General features: G+C 44.5%; 1 protein-coding gene across 6 annotated transcripts in view; it reads left to right on the top strand.

Annotated features, from left to right (window-relative positions):
* EFR3B (EFR3 homolog B) overlaps nucleotides 1-24505 on the top strand; it is a 163707-nt gene that overhangs the window by 68130 nt on the left and 71072 nt on the right. For all 6 annotated transcript variants that reach the window (XM_061625876.1, XM_061625875.1, XM_061625878.1 and 3 more), the window contains 2 exons: nucleotides 14879-14955; nucleotides 22954-23081. In XM_061625876.1, coding sequence (XP_061481860.1) covers nucleotides 14879-14955; nucleotides 22954-23081 — 205 coding nt within the window. The remainder of the gene's footprint in view (nucleotides 1-14878; nucleotides 14956-22953; nucleotides 23082-24505) is intronic.

Here is a 24505-nt window from a genome sequence, read left to right as displayed (position 1 = left end):
CAAACATGTGCAGCAGACTGTTAGCAAAGGGCAGGCGGCTCTTTCCTCCGGCTGCACAAAACCCTTTTCTGCAGTTCTGTGCCAGCCTCTGTGGCTTACATTTCTTGCTGCAGTTGCAACTCCCCATCTCAGTCTTCTCCCTCTCTCATCCACCTCGCCAGCATGTGGGCTTGCAAACTGCCAGGCATAACAATAGCCTGATTCCATGGCTGCTGATTCCATGTTTACTGACCCCTGCCTTGATTTGCCAAGAATGGTCATCTAGTTTACTTCTCATTTTCCTCTCTCTTTACCACACCAACAGTCTTGAGTTACTGGTACTGTTTAGATTTGGGGTGATAAATCTTATGCGCTCTTGCCTTCGATTGCCTCTCCTCCTTAAGGGTCAAACTGTATAGGGTACCCTCTCCTTACAGAGGATGATGCAGCCACAGTTGATAACCCTGGACTCTTGTCCCATTTGTGTCTGCCTGCAGGGACTTGGGACTATATGGGGAAAGTATAGAATCATAGAATAGTAGAGTTGGAAGGGGCCATCAAGTCCAACCCCTGCTCAATGCAGGAATTCAAATCAAAGCATTCCCGACAGATGGCTGTCCAGCTGCCTCTTGAAGGCCTCCAGTGTCCCATTACCTCTCTAGGCCATTGGTTCCATTGTCGTATGGCTCCAACAGTTAGGAAGTTTTTCCTGATGTCCAGTCGAAATCTGTCTTCCTGCAACTTGAGCCCATTATTCCATGTCCTGCACTCTGGGATGACTGAGAAGAGAACCTGGCTCTCCTCTGTGTGGCAACCTTTCATGTATTTGTGAGTGTTGTCATTATCTCCCCTCAGTCTTCTCTTCTCCAGGCTAAACATGCCCAGTTCTTTCAGTCTCTCCTCATAGGGCTTTGTTTCCAGTCCCCTGATCATGCTTGCTGCCCTGCTCTGAACCTGTTCCAGTTTGTCTGCATCCTTCTTGAAGTGCTGTTCATGGAATCATAGAGTTGGAAGGGGCCTATAAGGCCATCAAGTCCAACCCCCTGCTCAATGCAGGGATCCAAATCAAAGCATTCCCGACAGATGGCTGTCCAGCTGCCTCTTGAAGGCCTCCAGTGTCGGAGAGCCCACTACCTCTCTAGGTCATTGGTCCCATTGTCGTATGGCTCTAACAGTTAGGAAGTTTTTCCTGATGTCCAGTCGAAATCTGGCTTCCTGCAACTTGAGCCCATTATTCCGTGTCCTACACTCTGGAACGATTGAAAAGAGATCCCGGCCCTCCTCTGTATGACAACCTTTCATGTATTTGTGAGTGCTGTCATTATCTCCCCTCAGTCTTCTCTTCTCCAGGCTCAACATGCCCAGTTCTTTCAGTCTCTCCCCACAGGGCTTTGTTTCCAGTCCCCTGATCATCCACGTTGCCCTCCTCTGAACCCGTTCCAGTTTGTCTGCATCCTTCTTGAAGTAGGGAAAAAGCTTTCCATCAGGCCAATAAAATAAAATAAAAATGGGTTGGCATTTTAATGAGCCACAGAGGAACTGCCTAGCGGGCCTTGCCAGCCTGCTGGCTTTGGGGAGAGGGAGAGACGCACCTCCCTCATGGTACGAAGGCCCACCTCCCGGGGAAGGCGGCATCATTTAAACCAGGCACCTAGGGAGCAAGAGGCTCCACGGAGAAGCTGGCTGAGGTCGCCCTGGTCCTTGGTACAGCGTATCATAGGCGAGCGATGGGCTGGGCTTGCTGACGGCGGCACTGGCTGCTCCCTCTCTCGAGTTGGTTTAACTCTTTGTCACAGAGACAAAGGGCTAGACTTTAGCTGTTGCCGGCTTTGTGATCCTGTCTGAACAGATGGAGGCTGCAAGTAAATCTGGTGCAGGGGAGGGAGGGAGGGAGCATGGAGTGGTGTCTGCCTGTTTCTCTTTCTGTGGGACCGCATAGACTCCCCCCCTTTTTTTAATGTTTGATTGCAACCTGCAGAGCTTGGAAAAGTTACTTTTTTGAACTACAACTCCCATCAGCCCCAGCCAGCATGGCCACTGGATTGGGCTGATGGGAGTTGCAGTTCAAAAAAGTAACTTTTCCAAGCTCTGAGATGGTCATTCCACTAATTGCTGCTAAGCCTCCCAGCTTCCTTGCTTAGCGAAAGAGGCTGCTTTAGGGCACGTTCTCTCTCTAGCACTGGAGAGAAAGAATGATCCGCTGAGAGATTCTCCTGCACAAGCCCCACTCAGATGAACAGGAGCTGCGCAGGAGAACCTCCCAGCAGATCATGCCTTGCAAACTGGGGATGCTTCTGGGGAGGGTCTTAATTTACAAATGGGTCATTGAGAGAGGTTGGTGGCAACAGGGTTTTGTGGTGTGCGCGGACATCTGTGTTTGTTTTTAACAATAGATTTCCCCTGGAAAGAGTGAATCGAGGTTAAATTGAGGGGGGAGGATATGGACTGGCATTTTGATGCCATTGATATCAGGCAAGTGATGCAAAAAGCTTGCAAGCGTGAGGAACAGCCCCCCCTGCAATGAACACCTGTCTTAAAGCACCCAAGATCTCCCCTTTCTCTCCACCCCCACCCTTCTGGTCCCAGAAATCTATCGCTGGAGAACACACCTCTTGTAGGCAGCTTTGGTGCTTGCGTCCAGAGGATTCTAGACTAACTGTAGTTGCGTTCTGGTTCTTGCAGGTTATCTTTCCATTTTCCATGTGCCCATGAGAGAGGCTGCCTGTGTGTTCCAGCAAAGCTCAGCACCTGGCAAAGGTGTCCTCGATCCAGACAGTCTGCACATTGCACTGCTAGTCTTTGGTAACTCTTGTGCTTGGTCGAAGTTGCTGATGGCGCACATAGAATCATAGAATAGTAGAGTTGGAAGGGGCCTGTGAGGCCATCAAGTCCAACCCCCTGCTCAATGCAGGAATCCATATCAAAGCACCCCCAACAGGTGGCTGTCCAGCTGCCTACATTGCCTAAGTTAATCTAGGAAAACGAATCCTGAGGCTTAACGCTTGACTTGTTAGCTGTATCATTTTACTTAGCATGAATAGAGTATTCCATCTGCATTGTCTTAGTAATCCTTATGTATTAATTATTTCATTTATATCCCGCCCTTCCTCCCAGTAGGAGCCCAGGGCGGCACTCCTTATTACAGTCCTATAGGTCAGTGTTCTTCAGGTACAACTCCCATCATCCTGATAAGCTGGCTAGGGAAGATGGGAGTTGTAGTCCAACAACATCTGGGGACCCAAGGTTGAAGAACACGGCTATAGGGTACATTATTCTCCGCCGCCTCCTGTCGGGTTTGTGAAGGGGCAGCGGATGAGGTTGAGAGAGCAGGTTTCTTCACACATTACACTGAACGCTACCTGTGTGCTAGTGTTTGTGTGAAAGAATGTACGCTTGCTTTGTACAGCTCTGCAGGTGTGTACGCAGATTGGTCACTCGTTGAACCGTTATATGTGAATAACTGTATGAACACACTGCTCAGCTATTAGTAAGAATGTAAGAAGAGTGCCTATCTAGTCCAGCTTTCGGTTCTCACAGTGGTCAACCAGATGCCCCCAATGGGAAGCCTGCGGGTAGATCCTCCGTGCAACCAACCAGCTCCCATCCTGTGACTTCCAGCATCTGGCATTTGGAAGCCTTCTGCCTCTGCAGGCAGAGCATAGCCATCATGGCTAGTAGCCATTGATAGCCTTTTTCTCCAGGGATTTGTCTAACCCCCTTTTAAAGCCATCCAAGCTGGTGGCCATACAGGTCCCCAGATTCCATACTTGTGCTTCCCATAATGGACATCTGGTTGGCCACTGGGGCACCGGGACGAGGAGGGCGGCCGCAGGAGAAGGAGCACCCTGGGTGGGCGTGCGGATGGATTCCCCGAGAGGCAGCAGACTTAAGATGGCTACCATTCTGGAACCTGAGAATCTGTGGACGTCTGAAGGGCATAGCAATTGTGCTTTCTTCAGAAGCAGCAGAAAACCTCAGGATGACTTGCTGTTTAACTGAGGCATAAACTGTAAAAAGATGCTCGCAAGGCTGTTCTTTTTCTAAGGTCAGCATGTGCTATTTGTGCAATTTCCACCATTAATAGCTAATGAAGGTTAATTATTTAATTTTTGCAAATTGTATTGTTTTTATTGTTTTATTGATGTATGATTGATGTTTTATTGATGTATCTCTGTGTTCTTTTGTAAGCCGCCTTGAGGCCTTTTGGCCGAAAGGTAGGGCAGAAATATTAAGATCAAAATCAAATCAAATCACTGTGAGAACGGATGCTGGACTGATTAGGGCTTTGGTGTGATCCGTCAGGGCTCTTATCTTCTGTCAAAGCTAAGAATGGAACCTTCAGCTTCAGAGGCAGTGAAACTCTAAGAATCTGTTGCTCTTTTCCCCCCTCTTCCTTGTGAATTTCCTGGCTGGCCCCTGTTGCGACCAGGATCCTGCACTAGGCAGAACTTCAGTCTGATCGGGAAAGCAATTTTCACTTGATGATGAATCTGTTGAACAAATCTTTTATGATTTTTTTTTGTTGTTATGTGGATGTTTAGGCTTACAAAGAGAGGGGCCACATTGTGAAGATTAATTAGTTAATGTTTGCCAAGTGGGCTGAACGTGGCAAGAATGAGATAAAAAGCTAGGCCTCATTATGCAGATTGCCTTCTGGGTGTTGGCAAGATGCCAAGGACGACTCTGCTCCTCATTCTCCTCCTTTCTTCCTTACCCTCCCTCCCCCCCCAATCCAAAATTGGGAAAAACCTTCCATGCCCCTCTGATGAAGGAATAAAGCAACCTGGCACTCCAAACTCCCCCCCCCCCAAAAGAAACTAGGACCTGACACCCCAGAGTCTGGCATATTTACCCACAAGGCAGCTAGATCTGCATTTTGCCCCTGCAGGGGTTCAGCTGTTGTGTCTTTCAAATCTGGTGTGAATTTCAGGCATCTGCAGGGATCCAAGGAATTTTAAATGAATCTTCCTCAGATAGGGGTGGGTGGGAAGCCTTTGATGCACGTAGAAATTCAGCTAGAAATGACTGTGGATGTGGGTGGGTTTGCAGATTTTCAAGAAGAATCTCTCCGGGCTTCGTGTAGAACTTTTCTTCCTTGTTCTCCCAGTCATGCTTCATAGTTTGAGAAGCTTGCAGGGCTATGCCTAATCGTTTTGCAACCCCGTGTGCCTGAGCCCTCAACCACAGATTTAGTTTTGTTTTGCAAAGAAGAGGAATAGTAGCCATGAGGAAATTATGCAGAGCTATGGCGACGGCTTTTCTGTGGGGCTTGGGGCTGATGGGGGTTGTAGTCCAAAAGGGCACCAGGTTGGGGAAAGCTGCTCTGCTGCACAGGACTCCCGGTAGTTGTAAAGCTGTGATCTTTTGCACAAGAATCTGGGAGTAATTCCCGTTTAATCAGTAGGATTTACTTCTGAGCAGACATGCAGAGGATTAGGCCGGGAATCTGCTACATCGCTATATCTCAGCCTGTTTTAAAAGCAGTCCATCTCAACCTGAATTTGGGAAGCTCTGCATGAGGCACGTCATGTTTTCAAATTAGAAATGGGATAAACCTAACATTCATCAGGAATCCGAGATGATGAGGATATTAAAGGGGCTTTAAGAGATCATAAGAGGCAACGTTGGTTGTGAATAGAAACTGAGAATTCATTAAGAGGTTAGATTAAATACACTTTGTATTGAAGGAGAAGAATCAATTGCTCACTTTGGAGGATGGAGCCAGTGGGGGTGGAGGTGGGGGAAGAAATTAGAAGAATTGCACCGATCAATCATGGAGACAGATAATGAACCAGGCAACAGCAAAACCCAGAGGCTGCAATTGAATATGGAGCAGTTAACCCTCCTTAAAACCACTGATGTAAATTGACTTTAGTGCACTTTATGCAGTGTTAGGTTGTGACCAGAAGGGCAAAGAGAATAAGGGCAGGGGTGGGGGCTGTAGAGTGCAGCACCTATTAACCAGTATAACCAGTAGAGTCCAGTAGCGTTTTAGCTTGCTTATCAGTGCCAGTTGCCGACCGTAATAATGGACCATCAGCCAAGTCTTTAAGAAAACAAAACTTTACTGGTTTCACACCGTGCTCCGTCTCTTGCTCACCAACCAACTCTATAATGTTTTCCTATTACCCCCACACCTCTGTGTGCTCATTGAAGCCTTTTTATCGCTGCTTCACTCATCAGTTACAGCTGCAGCCTGACCTTGGGCGTTTCTGCCAAGTGCTGTCAATTACCGGCTTCACTGTGTCTTTAACTTCTACCGTCCTGTCTGGAACTGGCTGTGTTGCCCACCTAAGCCTGACAGCCCCCACCTTCCAGACAGACGTTTCAAGTTACAATTTTACATTTTTTTTCACAGTACAATTATACATTTCCTTTGTTACATACATTTGCTTTTTACTTTGTACAGTCTTCAGGCATTTTTCACTTTTCTACATTCTTTACACATTTAACACATATATGCACAGTCACTGTCACCTTCTTGAGCATACTTTGCCATTCGTGCTCTTATGCTATTTATGAACAGAGTATCACTGTCTGTTATTACTTTGCACTGTTTGTTTTCCTCATTGTTTGTCTCACCCTGTACGGCTGATATTTGGAAACGTTCTGGAGGTTTCCCTTTGTTTTGTCTTGTTGACCTCCTTAATGTTTCTGTTTCTTGTTCCTGTTCTGTTTCTGTGTCTGTGCTTGATGCACTGCTGCTAGAATCAGAGCTGCTTGTCTCTATCTCCTGTTTTGTTTCTTCCCTTTCCTGTTTTATTTGTTGAGCAGGCTCTGTTGCATTTATGCCATTTGTGTCACTGCAATCTATTTTTACATATGTTTTGTGGTTCTCTGAGTCTTGTTCTTGTGTTCTAACACTCCTGCTGAGTGTTACACTACCATCCTGTGGAACCCACACGCGGTAATTTACATTCTGATACCCCAACACATATCCTTACTTCGCTCTGGGAGCCAATTTTCCCTTTCTCTTTCCCTTGGGAACATGCACCCAGCATGGGGAACCAAATCTCAGTATGTGTAGTAGTCTGGGCTTTCTTTTGTACAACAGTTCATATGGTGACATGGGAATAGTTCTATGCAGTACTCTGTTTTGAATATAAGCAGCATACATTAAACTTTCTCCCCAGAAAGATTGATCAAGGCCTGAATCCTTTAACATTGCTCTCATTGCATCCTGCAATGTTTTGTTTTTCCTTTCTGCTGTCCCGTTCTGATGTGGAGAAAACGGGGCGGTTACAGCATGATTTATTCCTTTCTTTTCAAAATATTCTTCCAGGGACTTTCCTGTGAACTCCCCGCCCTGGTCAGATCTAATCTGTTGCACCTGTGTACCATGCTGCACTTCTACTCTGTTTAGAAAACGTTTTAATTGCTCTGCAGCCTCATCTTTTGTTTTCAATAACTTTACATGACAAAATCTTGAAAAACCGTCAACAATCACGAGAAAATATTTAGCACCACCTTTTGTTTTGGGAAATGGTCCCGCTAAATCAACATGTATTGTCTGATAAGGCTTATCTGTATTTCTTTCAGCTACTTTGTTAATTGGAGCTACAGTGGCCTTTGTCTGCTGACATACTTCACACTGCATGTATTGCTTGCAGTCTTTTAGTTGTACATCAGCACTGAATTGCTCTGCCTTTTTCACAGTCTCATAATTTACATGCCCCAGCCTTCGGTGCCATTCATGGATACATCTATCATGTGTTTTCTTATGCGTTACTAGTGAGGCTTCTACTGCAGGGTTTACATTTACATAGAACATGCCTTCCTTACAATATCCTTTTAGGCACACCTTTCCCCTTTTCATTATTTCACATTTCTTGTTACTAAATAACACACTATAATTCATTTGCAATAGTTTTGAAACTGACAGAATGTTGTTAGTTAAATTAGGCACGAATAAAACATTTGTCATTATTGTTTGTAAAGCACATAACTGTACAGTACCCTTACCCATCACCTGTTGTTTAGTGCCATCAGCTAAACTCACGTCTTCATTAGCCGGCACCATTGTTTTAAATAGACTTTTATCTTTTATCAGTGAATGGGTGGAACCTGAGTCCAGGACCCACAAACTATTGTCTCTGTTAACAAAGTCTTTTTCATTCTTTGTCTTTGCACTCACCAACTGCACGTGTGAGGGTTTTCTTCCATCCCTCCTCCTTCTCAGTAAGTCACAGTCCCGCCTTAAATGATGCAAGGAGCCGCAGTTGTAACAAGCTTTAGTCCCAAAAGCCTTTGTCTCAGTCTTTTCTTTTCTTTCACTCCTTTTGTTCCGTCCCTCTTGCCTTTGTTTTGTTTCTTTTCTTCTCTCCCACTCTTGCTTTAGTTTGTCTGCAACATATCGAAACGAAAGTCCAGAATCGGGCATCGCTTCAAGTGTGCTGATAACAAGATTCCAAGAGTCATTAAGTGTTGAAAGAGTGATATAGATCTGCTGCGTTTCAGAGTGTTCCACTCCCCTTTCTTGTAATTCTACAAACAGGCTTGTAATGTTCATTAAGTGTTCTGACATAGTTACTTCGTCAGTTAGCTGCATTCTGTATAGTTTTCTCGCAAGACTTATTCTACTGCTAGCTGTTTCTTGAACATAATATGCTCTTAAAGCAGTCCACATTTCTTTAGCAGTCTCTTTACCTCTTAGAAGCAGTAGTTGCGAGTCTCCAACAGCCAAGATAATTAATGACTTCGCTCTTTCATCCAAGCGCAGCCATTCAGCAGGTGGTGGAACGGAGGGGGGTTGTTGGTCAATTACCTGCCATAAATCTTCTCTGTTTAGATAGGCTTGCATCCGCAGCCGCCAGCATGAGTAATTTCATTCAGAGAGACGTTCCAGTGGAATGCCAGCCAAAGTTACTCCAGTCATTCTTGCAGACCTCTTATCACTTTGGTTTCCAGGCAACACGGTTCTCTATCTCTGCTTTGCCGCTCTCCCACAGCTCACCAGCTCAGCTTCCTTCGGTTGTCCGGCATAGCACAAGCTTGCTCACTGGTTTTAACTGGGTGTTACTGGTTTGGAACTGGGCCCATAACCCTTGTAGAGTGCAGCACCTATTAACCAGTATAACCAGTAGAGTCCAGTAGCGTTTTAGCTTGCTTATCAGTGCCAGTTGCCGACCGTAATAATGGACCATCAGCCAAGTCTTTAAGAAAACAAAACTTTACTGTTTTCACACCGTGCTCCGTCTCTTGCTCACCAACCAACTCTATAATGTTTTCCTATTACCCCCACACCTCTGTGTGCTCATTGAAGCCTTTTTATCGCTGCTTCACTCATCAGTTACAGCTGCAGCCTGACCTTGGGCGTTTCTGCCAAGTGCTGTCAATTACCGGCTTCACTGTGTCTTTAACTTCTACCGTCCTGTCTGGAACTGGCTGTGTTGCCCACCTAAGCCTGACAGGGGCACCTGTGGCCCTCCAGATGTTGCTGAACTACAACTCCCATCATCCCTGAGCGTTGGCTGTGCTGACTGAGGCTGATGGGAATTGGAGTCCTACAGTATCTGCAGGGCTGCAGGATTGCAACCCTAGAATTAGAGGGTTGAAAACAGGGATGTATGAGGAATTGCAGATTCCAAGATGAGCTTACCTAACCCCCCTCCCCCCCACACACACACTTTGTGCATCCTACACCACAATCCTCCACTGGCTTTTTGCAGTTTCTGAATGCTCTGATGACAGTTTTCACAACCCCCCAAACATATTTAAGTAATTTAGAAATTTGTTGTTATGTGCCTTCAAGTCGATTAGGATTTATGGCGACCCTATGAACCAGCAACCTCCAAGAGCATCTGTCATGAACCACCCTGTTCAGATCTTGTAAGTTCAGGTCTGTGGCTTCCTTTATGGAATCGATCCATCTCTTGTTTGGCCTTCCTCTTTTTCTACTCCCTTCTGTTTTCCCCAGCATTATTGTCTTTTCTAGTGAATCATGTCTTCTCATGATGTGTCCAAAGTATGGTAACCTCAGTTTCATCATTGTAGCTTCTAGTGATAGTTCTGGTTTAACTTGTTCTAACACCCAATTATTTGTCTTTTTCGCAAGTCCATGGTATCCACAAAGCTCTTCTCCAACACCACATTTCAAATGATTTTATTTTTCTCTTACCAACCTTTTTCACTGTCCAACTTTCATATCCATACATAGAGCTCGGAAATACCATGGTCTGAAGTTTTTGTGTGGATTAGAAAAATTGTAGGTTAGGGTGGAAACTGGACAGAACAGACTTGCTTATTTATTAAATATATATCCGGCCCTTGACGCAGTCTGGAAATAAGACTGATGTGCCTAGCAATAAGGGGAACTGCGCTGGACTTAAAAGACAGGACCGCTTGAGTGTGAAGCATCAGGTTATTATTTTTATATCTCGGCTTGCACAACAGAACTTACCCCCCCTTGCCTTCTCCCCTCCCCTAAATCTGTCCTGGGGTTCCCTTTTCCATCCAGAGCAGATTTGAGCAGATTTGGGGAGGGTGTGCGGGGAGAGGAGTGGGGAAGCTCCATTGCACAAGTGTAAATCCTTGTGCTGTCTGGACATGTTAGTTGCATCCTGCCCAGACTGCCTAATAAACTACAAGTACATTAAAACAGCCACCAAAGTATATCACGTTTCTGCCACATATTGTGCCAGCCCGAAAGCTCACCACGGCCATAACCAGCTGCCTAAAAAGATGCAAAGGGGAGGCAGGAATTGAACTGCACATCTTTTGGAGGGGGAGTTCCACCATGTTTGGGCCACTGTCGACAAAGCTCTTCTTTGTGTTGGCCAAGGAAGGTCTTGATGGGTTGGGGAAGGCCGTCCTTTCAAGCATCCAGCACCCAGGCTATGTAGGGCGGGGTGCGTGGGAAATCTGTGGCCCTCAGAAGCTGTTGGGCTATTGCTCCCATCATCACTCACTGTTGGCTATGAGGGCTGGGACTAGTGGGAGTCGGGAATCCAACACCACCCGGAGGGCTACAGCCTTGATTTAGGATAGCGATGCTCCCGTCAGCCCTAGCAAACGGAGCCAATGACCAGGGATGTTGGGAGTTGGGTGACATTCACACCACATATGTACTCCACTATCATTCCTCTTTCAACAGTCATGGCTTCCTCCAAAGAATCCTGGGAAGTGTAGTTTGTGAAGGAGGCTGAGAGTTGCTAGAAGGCACCCTGTTCCCCCTCACAGAGCTACAACTCTCAGAGTGGTTTAACAATTAATCCCTCTTCCTGGGGAACTCTGGGAGTTGTAGCTCTTTGAGGGGAATAGAGGTCTCATAACAACTCTCAGCACCAGAGAAGGGGAAAATGTGCCAGTTCTGTGGAGAGGGGCTGCAGGGTGGTGCTCTTTTCCTCCCAAGGTAGGCAGCAAGCCTGCTTTTACTTTGGGAAGCTCCGGATTCCCTGCATGGAGTAATGAAATAAATTGTCGCTAATCTGAAGAAGAAAAAGAGAAGGGGTTCCCTTGGCCTTTGTAAAACGGCTCCCTCCAGACTATTTTTCTTGTACTTTGTCTGGTCTAGTTCTCCGTCTTGGACTGATGTAACTTATTATTTATTTATTTAAGCTATTTCTATACCACTTAATATACATAAGAATCTCTAAACGGTGTACAGAAGATAAAACAAAAGCAAATGTTATAAAAATATACAATAAAACCACAATACAAATTCATACGTAATACAGATTAACAAGCAGATATTAAGACAGTTGCCTTGCACATCTCCATCACTCTCCTTGCCTTCTTGCCCATGAAATGTTGCTGGGGTGTTTTTGCTCCTGTGAATCATCCCTTTGCAAGCTCCCATGCCTCCAACCAGTGGCTGAGTCATAAATAGCATTTCTGCTGTCTTTTCTGGAGTGAGACGCACATTTATCTGCTAGGTATGGCTGTCCCTGAAATCTCGCCCTCTGTTCTCCACCCCACCTCAGCTGAGAGCACAGGCCAAGCCAATGGCTTAATACATGATGTGCTTGAAAAGTCCAGCTGCATTGCTGTGCTTGAGGAAGGAGTGCCTATAGCTCAGTGGCGCAGAGCACTTGCAGAAAGCCACAGGTTTGATCTCCAACATTGGCAGATGTCCATTTTCCCCAGGTCAGGGAGCTTGGAGCTTGGAGAATGAGAGTTGTTTCTTCAGCAATGAAGCAACTCAGACTTTGTGGTTATACATATCCTGATGACTCCACCCCATGGGTGTTGTTGGGAGGGGGCACAGCTGTTCCTTCCTTCTACTGGAAGACCCATAACACCCAGATTCCTAGCTTTTTTTTTTTTTAAGTGTCAGTTTCTAGCATTTGTAGAACCTGAAATAGGAGCCAAAATGTCTCTACTTTCTGGAAGCAATTGAAGACATTTTTATTTCAACAGACTTTTCCAGCTAGATGAAAAGGCCTCTGTGACCCAGGAGGATGTCTTCATTTTGTATGGTTTTTAAGCATATGCTCAGTGGTTCTTGTGCTGTTTTATAAAACATTGTTTTAGCTGTTTGGAAGGATATGTAAATTACCTTGGGACAGGCCAAGTGGAAAGTGATTCCCATATTAAGAAACAATAATATGTACAGGCACCTCTCTCTCTCTCTCTCTCAATTTATTTATTTATTTGTTTCATTTTTAAACCGCCCATAGAGAATAGCTCTCTGGGCGGTGTACAAAAAGATTAAAATACAGAATATCACAATAAATAAACTGAAACAAAGAGATTTAAAATTGTAACATTAAACGCTTTAAAATGCCTGGGAGCATAGCCAGGTCTTAACCTGGCGCTGAAAAGATAGAAGCGTTGGCGCCAGGCGTATTTCTTCGGGGAGGCTATTCCACAATTCGGGGGCCACTACAGAAAAGGCCCTAGATTGAGTAACTGTCCTCCGGGCTTCCCGATGGGTTGGTACCCGGAGGAGGGCCTTAGATGCTGAGCGAAGTGACCGGGTCGGTTCATAGCGGGAGAGGCGTTCCACAAGATACTGCGGTCCCACGCCGTGTAAGGCTTTATAGGTCAAAACCAGCACCTTGAATCTGGCTCGGAAACAGATGGGTAGCCAGTGCAAACGGGCCAGAACAGGTGTTATATGCGCTGACCGGCTGGTCCTCATCAGCAGTCTGGCTGCTGCATTTTGCACTAGTTGAAGCTTCCGAACTGTCTTCAAGGGCAGCCCTACATAGAACGCATTACAGTAATCCAACCTAGAAGTTACCAGAGCATGAACAACTGAGGCGAGGTCATCCCTGTCCAGATAGGGGCGTAACTGGGCTACCAGCCAAAGGTGGTAGAATGCATTCCTTGCCACCATGGCCACTTGCGCCTCAAGAGACAAGGAAGGATCGAAAAGAACCCCAAGACTACGAACCTGTTCCTTCAAGGGGAGTGTAACCCCATCTAGAACAGGGTAAACATCCACCATCTGGGCGGGGAAGGCATTCACCAACAGTGTCTCAGTCTTGTCTGGATTGAGTCTCAGTTTATTAGCTCTCATCCAGTCCATTATCGCGGTCAGGCAGTGATTCAGCACATCCACAGACTCACCTGCAGAAGATGAAAAGGAGAAATAGAGCTGCGTGTCATCAGCGTACTGGTGGCAACGCACTCCAAAACTCCTGATGACGGCACCCAGAGGCTGCATGTAGATGTTAAAAAGCATGGGGGACAAAACCGACCCCTGAGGGACTCCACAATGGAGAGTCCAAGGTGTCGAGCAATGTTCCCCAAGCACTACCTTCTGGAGATAGCCCGCCAAGTAGGAGCGGAACCACTGCCAAGCAGTGCCTCCAACTCCCAACTCCACGAGTCTCCCCAGAAGGATACCATGGTTGATGGTATCAAACTCACTTGCTCCTCCCTTCAAGTGTTTTACTTTGCCCCCCCCCCAAAAAAATCCTATGGCTGCACAGGTTCACCCTTTCCTGATCTCAACAGCAAGGGCCTAATCCGAGCAGGCGCTTCTTCCTCGCTCCGAGTAGCTTCATGCACAGCTGGCTGGTCACTTTGGCATTGGTGGCCTGTCTCACCCTCTCCTGTGGCTGGCCTGCTGGAGAGGAGAGCCAGCCCAGGACCAGGCAACTGCTGTAAGGGGCCTCCCCTCCTGGGCAGGGATGTCTAGACCCTTGCATTCAAGGTGTGGCCTGACCTGATAACAGGATCCAGACTTCAAAAACTGTATGACTTGACCTTAACTCTCTTTTATTGATGTTCATTGATTCTTTTTGGGTTGATTTGTGTAGTTTTTGCAGTTGTAAACTTATATATTGTAAGCTGCCCTGTGTGGTGCGTGGCACCAAAAAAGTGGGTTATAAATGTCTTCATAAAATTCAAAATGAAATTTAGTAACTCTCCAGAAGAGCAGCCGTGTCTGTGTCAGAAATGAAGAGTTCTTTGGACCCCAGCCAGGATTGAGTTGGGCTACCAGATGTGGCCATGCTGCCTGGCGCTAATGGAAGCTGTGGGGAGCACAGATGTTCCCCGCCCCTTGACTGGAAAGACTGTGAGGGCACAGGCCATCAATAAGTGCTTGAGCAAAGCTCCTGATGGTGTTTGCACAAGAGAATTTCGTAGTGGATCTTGGCATGCGATTTTTATCAGCAAGAGTTTGACATGCCTAGTGCAGCTTTCCCCCCAAGCTGGTGCCCTCTAGCTGTTTTAGACTATAACTCCCATCAGCCCCAGAACCATGGGTCTGGTGGGAATTGTAGTCCAAAACATCTGGAGGGCAGCAGGTTGGGGAAAACTGGTGCGATGCATAAAGTGGCCAGGGAATTGTGTGTGTGAATATGGTCATCTCTCTTTAAAGCTTGACATGTATAACTATTATTAGATGCTTTGCTTTTGATGAAAGGCAAGTTGGTTACATTTTTAAAAAAAATTAAAAAAGAAATGCATTGAGCACATTTGCACAGGATCTTCTTTTCCGTTTCAGGTGTCTGCGGCTGTTGTGGAGCTTTGCGTCCCCGTTACAAGAGGCTGGTTGACAATATTTTCCCAGAGGATCCAGAGGTAAATGAGCCTTCTCCATTAAGCCTGTTTTGCACAGCTAGACTCAAGTGTTTTGACATTCCTCCCACCATCCCCAGGACTGCAGATTCTGCATCAAGGATCCAAATTATTTCGATTAAAATAAATAATGCAAAGGGCAGCCTACTGCATGTGATGTGAATCTCTTTGCTCCTGGTGGGGGCTTCCTCCTGAAGATGTGTGAAGTGGATTGTACCAATCCAGGCTTCAATGCCCAACAACATTTGGAGGGCGCCATGTTGGCTACCTCTGCCCTAAAATAAACTAACTGGCGCCATGTGTCACTCACTCTGCTTCCAAGGCTGAGGTTCTCCGCAAAAGTGGTAACCTGGAGATCCCTGGATGGAAGAACATAACTGTGCTTCACCATGTTTTTGACTGTTTTTAGAATGCTTTTCTTTTTGTTTGTTAAATGGTTTTGTTATGTTTGCCGCCTTGGGCTACTTTGGGAGGAAGGGCAGGATACAAATTTAACAAATAAATAAAATGATAAAGGCGTTTTGGAGAAAAGGGCCAGAAGGCTAGATGCTCTTTGTGGCCTGCTTTTCTCTCCGTGCCTCCCAACCTGTCTCCTGCCCGACACCTGGCCATCACCACCCGTGACTGCTCAAAGGTCTACTGCACTCTTAAGCAGTTTTAAGCCTTTTCTCACTTGCTGTGCCCCTCTGCCTGCAACATCCTCCCAGAACCGCCGGCTAGGTGCCCCCTCTCTCCCCTTCTTCCTTCAAATTGGGGAGGGGAGAACCTGTGGCCCGGGGGCCAAATGTGGCCCATGGGACTTTCCCAGGTCCTGCCCAAGGCAAGCCCTTCCCCAGCCCTCCTCTGCAGCCGCCTCAGCTGCTTTTTGTGTCATTGAATTGTACTATTGCCAGTATTTTGTTTTCTGGGCCTTCATGGCTCTACCCTTGCTTCAAATCCATCCTCAAAATCAACATTGGCTTTAACCTGTAAGTGCCTGCGATGTGCCAGAGTTTGTTTGCAAATGCTCCAGTGCACGATGAGGTTGTAGCCACCCATATCTTGCAAAACCTTTTTTGAAAGACTTGATCCACCTTGATGTCTGCAGGGACGTTTGCAAGACTGGTGGCTGCTCTTGGAGCTGCCTCATCCTTTCTCCCTCCTTCTCTCATGCCACCTTCATACAACCACAGTGCCTGAGTGTTGTAGACATGGTTGTGTTCACTGAATTCAAGTCAGCCATATCCTGGGTGGCAAAGAAACCGCATGCAGGCATGCAAAGTCCTACAGCCCTAGCCTGGCGCAAAAACTTAAAATGAGCTGAGCAAGGAGGCAACTCATTACTCAGATGAGGAAGGCACTGTGATGCGTCCTTCCCTGGCTCTCCCTGTCAGGTTCCTACCTGCACGTGGCTACTGCCTGTCACTAGGCACCACCAGGGACTCCACCAGTCCGGACCGCTCTCTCTTATGATTTCTCTCCCCGCTCTAGCACAGATCTCAACAGATCCCCCTGCTAGGCAACCACCAGTAACGTCCCAATACTAGTATTCCCAGAGACTCTGAATACTGGTATTGTGATTCTCTTCACCGTTGCCACCATTTGTTACAGTTCCCCTTCAGCCTTGGTCATTACCTTACCCTCCCTTCTGGTCTGTGAAACCCCAGCCAAGGATCAGGCCTTTGGTAAACCAAATTAAGTATTTATTACAGATAACAAAGCTAACAAGATTAACAAGATTTCTTCTTAAGGCACATAAGCATATGGTTTTACTCAATACTAATCCGAACTCCACCTCCCTCCTTCTCCACTCTCTCCTGGCAAACAACTCTCTAAACCCCACCAAGCAATCCACTCTTTCTCTTCTCCTCCCCAGATTCCACAATTCACCACCTCACATTCACCCAGATTTACCTGTCATCCTTTCATTTATACTGTCAGCCAGTTTAAACATTCAGCCAATCATCAAGCATTCTATTGCCCATTCACTCCCCCCTCCTCTTTCACTACTTACCGTGTATACTCTAAACAACCAGCACTTACCATATATACACTAATATATAGGAACATCACAGGCACCTCTTCTCATATCTCTTGTCCTCCCCCGCTGACATTCTCTCCCCAACTTCCAAACTGAAATGAAAAGCACAAGAAGAAGAGATCTGAGAGTGATGCCAAATTACCCTTTTTTTATTTGGGCGGGAGGGGAGGGGTGATGTTATTTTTAAAGACTGAATGACACATCAGTGCAGTTAGCAGGAGGATGGACGAATCCGTCGATTTCATTTTTTCTCATTTTCTTATTTTTAAAAACATACGTTCAGTTTGTCATGGTCTGAATTTTGCCTGAGGTGGAGGGTGGGGGAGGTGTTGTCACAAAAAAAAGGTCCTCAAGAGAGTTTGTCAGAATTTTATTGTGCATTTCTCCTGATATACACATTTTAAGCAATTTTTCCTAATGTAATGCATTTTCGTATCTTGTTTTCACAAATATTGTTACTTCATTTATGAGTTGCTTCCCATGAGGGAGTAACATATAAAAACAGTGACACATAGAAGCAGTTAAAAGAAATTGCTTATATAAATTCAATTTTTAAAAAAGGTTATAAATATACAACAGTTTAAAACCACAACAGCACATGAGTAAAATAAATTCAAATCCAAAACAGATATCAGCGGGGATAAAGATTTTCAAAGGCTTGTTGAAAGAGGAACGTCTTCGTTGCTGTTCTTATGCGCTTTCAAGTCGATTACGACTTATGGCGACCCTATGAATCAGCGACCTCCAAAGGCATCTCTCGTGAACCGCCCTGTTCAGATCTTGTAAGTTGAGGTCTGTGGCTTCCTTGATGGAATCAATCCATCTCTTCTTTGGCCTTCCTCTTTTTCTACTCCCTCCTGTTTTTCCCAGCATTATTGTCTTTCCTAGTGAATCATGTCTTCTCATCATGTGTCTGAATGATCCTGACTTTGGCGTTCAGATACATCTTTGCATTTGAGGGCCTTTTTTAGTTCTCTCACAGCTGCCCTCCCCAGTCCTAGCTTTCATCTGATTTCTTGACTATTGTCTCCATTTTGGTTAATGACTGTGCCAAGATATTGATAATCCTTGACAAGTTCAATGTCCTCATTGTCAACTTTAAAGTTGCATAAATCTTCTGTTGTCATTACTTTAGTCTTTTTGATGTCCTTCTTTTGTGCTTTCCTCTTTAACGTTCATCAGCATTCATTTCAAATCATTACTGGTTTCTGCTAGTAGTATGGTATCATCTGCATATCTTAAATTATTGATATTTCTCCCTCCAATTTTCACACCTCCTTCATCTTGGTCCAGTCCCACTTTCAGTATATGTTCTGCATATAGATTAAACAAATAGGGTGATAAAATACACCCCTGTCTCACACCCTTTCTGATTGTGAACCAATCGGTTTCTCCATATTCTGTCCTTACAGTAGCCTCTTGTCCAGAGTATAGGTTGCACATCAGGACGATCAGATGCTGTGGCACCCTCATTTCTTTTAAAGCATTCCATAGTTTTTCATGATGTACACAACTCCTGCCTCCTGTAACCCAGATGGAAAAGCTGGATATTGGACTGCTGATGCCTTGAACCCCTCCATCCTAAGCTCAGGTTGGAAATGTGTGTATATAAATAAACCATATTTCATAAAGACACTGCAGTCTTCGCTGACCTTTTTCCCAAAGGAAACCAAACCCTGGAGGAGCGCAGGGAACCCTGAAATCTCATCGCTTGGAGATTGGAGAGGCGCACAACAGTGTGTTTGCAATATGGTCTCTGGTGCCTCTTCCCTTTCTAAATCCAGTTTGGACTCTGGCATTTCTCGCTCCATATATGGTAAGAGCCTTTGTTGTAGAATCTTGAGCATTACTTTACTTGCATGGGATATTAAGGCAATAGTTCGATAATTACTGCATTCCCTGGGGTTCCCTTTCTTTGGAATTGGAATGTATATTGAATGCTTCCAGTCTGTGGGCCGTTGTTTTATTTTCCATATTTGTTGACAAATTGTTGTCAAAATATGGACAGATTCAGTCTCAGTAGCTTATAGCAACTCTATTGGTAGGTCATCTGTTTCTGGTGATTTGTTTCTTCCAAGTGTTTTAAGAGCAGCTTTCACCTCACATTCTAACATTTCTGGTTCTTCATCATACGGTTCCTCCATGAATGAATCTGTCATCCTTACATCTCTTTTATAGAGTTCTTCAGTGTATTGCTTCCATCTTCCTTTTATTTAATCTCCGTCAGTCATTGTGTTCCCCTGTTAATTATTCAACATCCCTACTCGTGGTTTAAATTTTCCTTTCATTTCTCTAATCTTTTGGAATAGGGCTCTTGTTCTCCCCTTTTTGTGGTCCTCTTCAATTTCTATACAATAACCATTGTAATTGTTTTTTTTGTCCCTATGTACTAGTCGCTGTATTATTGCATTTAGGATTCTGACCATATTTCTATCTCCTTTTGCTTTTGCTTTCCTTCTCTCTTTAACCATTCTTCAGTCATCCCTTGAGGTCTTTCTTTTATAACTAGAGGTATAGTCTTTTTGCATTTTTCCCTGATAACGGCTCTGACTTCACTCCATAGTTCTTCTGGTTCTCTGTCAACTAAGTTTAAAGCCTCAAATCTGTTCCTTATTTGATCTTTATATTCTTCTGGGATGTTATTTAAATTGTATTTTGGGGTTATGATTGCTTTATTGTTCTTTAGCTTTAGTCTGATTTTCAATATGAAAGGTCATGATCTGTACCACAGTCTGCTCCTGTTCTTGTTTTTGCAGAAAGTGTGAAACTTCTCCATCTTCTACCAATTTTATAATCAATTTGATTCCTATATTGACCATTTGGTGATGTCCATGTGTACAGTCATCTTTTTGGTTACTCAAAAAATGCGTTTGCAAGAAACAAATTATTGGCTTCACAGAATTCAATGTCTTTCTCCTGTTTCATTTCTATCTCCTAAGCCCCATTTCCCCACAATTCCTAGTTCTTCTCTGTTCCCTACTTTTGCATTCCAGTCCCCCATGATTATCAGTGCATCTTGTTTTGGTGTGTGATCAATTTCTTCCTGTACTTCTGCGAAAAATCTCTCAAATTTCTCTTCTACGTTTGCCGTTGGAGCGTAGACTTGGATGATGGTTATGTTAATAGGTTTCCTGTTTAATCTCATTGACATCACTCGCTCAGCATGCACCAGTTGCCCTCATTCTCCACCCTCTACTGTGTGTTTTGAAGAATCTGTCATTGTCCAGTGGAGCAAAGGTTTTTGTCATCTCTTTAGTCAACTGGTAGGCCACTTTGGGATCCGCGTGGAAGCCTTTCAGAGATACCGAGAAGTTTTGGACTTCCGGGAAGGGTGACTTAGCCTGTGCCTGCTTTTGAGACGGGCTCCTGCCTCAAAAGAAGCTTATTCAGATATATCAGTCAGTTTTTTCTTTTTTTTTTGACTGATTAAACTTCTCCCGGGTAGGGAGAAACGAAGAGATTAACCTCAAAGCCTATTTTTGTTGGGACGACCAGATCTCATTAATTTATGGGACGAGGTCCAGCCGACGAAGGTGGGACGGATTTTCAACAGCAAGCTCTATCTGATAAAGCGAACGTTCACCTTATCTTCTAAGAGAGAACGCACTAACAGGCAAGCACCCTTCTTTCTATATTTTTCTTTTACTTGACTTAAATTGTTGCTGTTTAAAAGAGATTTGCCAGATTGATCAGTTTTTGACATCTCACTGGGGAGCCGTAACTTCTCTCTGCTACGCACTAATTAATAGCTTATCTCTGTTTTTGTTGCAAAAAGCTGTCCTGGATTTGCATTCTAAAGATATACACAGAAGAGGGATTTCTATTCCAGATTTTTATTTTGAAAAATATTATACTGTTTTGAGACTACTCTCTTTTTGGTCTATTTTATTTTGACGAATCTGTTTCTTGACGATTGCCATTAATTGTTTCGATCCTGGGAACTGCATTTTGTTTACTTAACTATTGGAGAGATAAGGCTGTCTGCTCTGTTTATACTGTGATGTCACCAAGTTTGGAGTACTAACCCAATTGTTGCTGAAATAAGAAGTGGTTTTCCTATATTTTTCTTTTAAAATGGCAATTAAGAAAGTGGCTGAGAATCTGGAAATAACTATGTTTCAGAAAATAATGGATGAGATTGAGATAATGAAAATTGAATTGAGTAAAATGAAGCAGGAGATTAAAGATATAAGGGTCCCTGTGAGAGAGGTGACCCTGGAAGGGGTCCCTGTGAGAGGGGAGACCCCGGAGATTGGAACAGGGGTCCCTGTGAGAGAGGAGACCCTGGAGACTGGAATAGGGGTCCCTGTGAGAGAGGAGATCCCGGAGATTGGAACAAACGTGGAACAGGAACAAGATTTGGAGTCTATGGACTTTAGAAATAAAATCTATTGTTTGGAACTCAATGTTATCTCTGAAGAAATTAATGAAGATTCTAGAGATAAAGTTATCAATGGCATGGACTATCTTCTGGACTGGAATGATGTGATGGAGCCCAATATAGAGAAAATCTATGGAATTAACTGCAGCCATGTGACAATGGAAAAACTTTTAAGAGATGACCCAGTGTATTTTGAAAAAAAGAACAGAGATATGATTTTACAGCAGTATTTCAGCAACCTATTCAGAATGGATGGCAAGAAAATATTTGGGATAGAGGTAATTCCCATCAGACTCTTACTATATGACTATGGCTTTGACAGCAAGATTATTATGGAATACTGATAATGGAAGATTGGATATTGAAATTACTGGACTTAACAAGACTACTGAAGATGGAAGATGGAAAATGGAATTACTAGAGATAATAGAACAATGGCTATTGAAATTACTGAACCTAACAGATTCTGATGTGATGGATTAATTGAAATGTTTATTTTGACTATGGTTATGACAATAAGATTATCATAATTAGTAATGAGATGGATTAATCGATATGCTTATCTGGAAAAAAAAATTGATAGATATATTTCTTAAAGAATTGAAACCTCTCTTTGACTTTTTGTGGAAAGAATAAAGTAATGTTTATGAGATTTGATGATTAAGTAAGATAACTACTGGAGGAAAGTGATTTTATAATATGACTTAAGAGACAGGATTGTTATATATTATAGACTTATAACTGATTTGATCTTTGACAAATGGGAAGTCAATATTTTACTCTTTATTTTTTATTTTTGTTTTTTTTTTCTTTTTTTCTTTTTGTTTAACTATTTTTGATTTTGTTTTTTGTCTTTGAATGTTTTATGATTTTGTCTTTTATGTTTTATGAAAATCTGAATAAAAATTATTGAAAAAAAAAAGAGATACCGAGAAGTTTTGATGCAGCAAAGACTCTTCAGAGCTAGCAGGTCTCCAGGTGCCTTCCTGAGGTGGAGATGCGCACAGTGTGCATGTCTGGAAAATCTGAACTGCTGCTTTCACCTCTTGTGCTGAACAGCTAAGGTGGTAGAGCGGGACAGAAAGTCCTCGGTTGAGGAAGAATCCATGGAGTTGAAAAATTGCATCATTTTTGAGTGAGTGCTGTGGGCACTACCCCTCTGGTCACTTCTGTCCCCCCACCGTCCCACAGATTTTGTGCGTTCTCTCTCTCTCTCTCTCTCTCTCTCTCTCTCTCCCTCTCCCTCTCTCTCTCTCTCTCTCTCTCACACACACACACACACTCACTCTTCTGATGTTCTTCAGCAGGAAATAGTGTCACTCTTCCAACATCCTCTTTTGGCTCCCATGCTTGCAGGGCAGTCCACTGGGACAATGGGTTCAGAGGTTTTGTGGGCACCAGTGGAAGACCTCAAGGAGGTGCCATGTTAGAATAGAATAGAAATTTTATTTTGGTCATAGACCAGCAGGGGGGGTGCCATGTTGGCATCCCCTCCTTTAGATTCCTCCTTTGACCAGAGGTCCCCACCCAATATTCCTCTGGCTCTGTGTTTGAGACTCGCTGCAGTCTCAAGTCCTGACACAAGTTCTCATTCTTTCAGGATGGGCTGGTGAAAACGAACATGGAGAAGCTGACCTTCTACGCCCTCTCCGCTCCTGAGAAGCTGGACCGCATCGGCGCCTACCTGTCGGAGAAGCTGATCAGAGATGTCAGCAGGCACCGCTATGGGTAAGGGCGGTGTGTGGGGGGAGGGAAGTTTCATTGATCCTTTTCAGAATCTCCTTCCTTGCCATGGCTGCGCTCCTCCTTGCCCTCCGTTACCAGACCCTGTTTCTTTCCTGCATAAAATAAACATTGGTGGTTTCTCACGCTGAACATATTTCTAATGATTCAAACCATCATTTCAGTGACAGCCTCAAACGTGGGATACCTAATCTGTTCGTTTTATTTGTTTGCCCCAATGGGGTAGTTTACATATTCATATTGATTTGTTTTTATTTATTTTCTTATATTTATATCCCATTTTTCTTTCATCAGGGAACCCACGGCGGCATACCGTGTGGTTCCCGGGCAGTCAGTCTCCCATCCAGGCACTGACCAGACCAAGACCCGCTTAGCTTCAGCAGGGTGGTGGCCTTGTGTGCCTTCAGACCATAGCCTGGGGCCAACTGAGTGCTTTGCAATTTACTGCAAAGACTGAGCGATGACATGGAAGCATAAAGAGCTGCCTTATGCCTGGTTAGATTATTTGTGTGTCTAGCTTTTATGTACACCGCCCAGAGAGCCTTCGGGCTTAGGGCGGTATATAAATTAAATAAATAAATAAATAAATAAATAAAATAGCTTGGTATTATCTGCCTGGTGGAGACTTTCCAAGGTCCTGAGCACTGAAGGATCTCTGGAGATGCCAGATCCTGAACTTCCAAAGAACTTCAAAAGATGGCTTTAAAAGAGGATTAGATAAATTCATAGAGGATGAGATTACCAATGGCTACCAGCCATGATGGCCATGGTCCCCCCGTCACTGTTGTAGACAGTATACCTCTGGGTACCAGTTTCTGGCGAGCAGAAGTGTTAGGGGAGGGCTGTGGCACTGATCCATCTCCAAGGCTGCTGTTATGAACCAGGGACCTTCTGCATGCTAAGCCACTGCTCTTACCACAGAGCAAAGACTCAGTTGCATGAGTGAATGGTCCATTGCAGATGTGACAGGAGAGGGAGAACGTCCAGGTCACCACACGCTGTCTCAGAACTTCCAATGCGGTCCTTCCACAGACATGGCTGCTAATCAACAACTGCAGACTCGCACGCGTGTTTGCGTCGACGGTTACCTAAGCCCTTCCCCAGGCTGATACTCCAGCCCTGCTGGCTGAGGTCAATGCGGAGCTGTGGTCCAAAGTATCTAGAGGCCACTAAATTGGGGAAGGGTGCAGTAGCATGTGTGAATTGGCTCCTTTGGAAATGCTTGAGGTGAAGTGGAAAATGTCTGCAGTGCTGATTGTTTTGATTTACGTGGTCATGTATGAATGGCCTCTACGTTTAGCAGTCTCCTTCTCTCCAAAAATATATTATTATTATTATTATTGTTATTATTATTATTATTATTGCCCCCTTCCTCCTAGAAGGAGCCCAGGGTGGCAAACAAAAACACT

Source organism: Rhineura floridana, chromosome 4, assembly GCF_030035675.1.
Source record: "Rhineura floridana isolate rRhiFlo1 chromosome 4, rRhiFlo1.hap2, whole genome shotgun sequence".
NCBI lineage: Eukaryota > Metazoa > Chordata > Lepidosauria > Squamata > Rhineuridae > Rhineura > Rhineura floridana.
The sequence above is the reverse complement of the archived record's forward strand: the minus strand, read 5'-3'. Positions and strand labels throughout refer to the sequence as shown.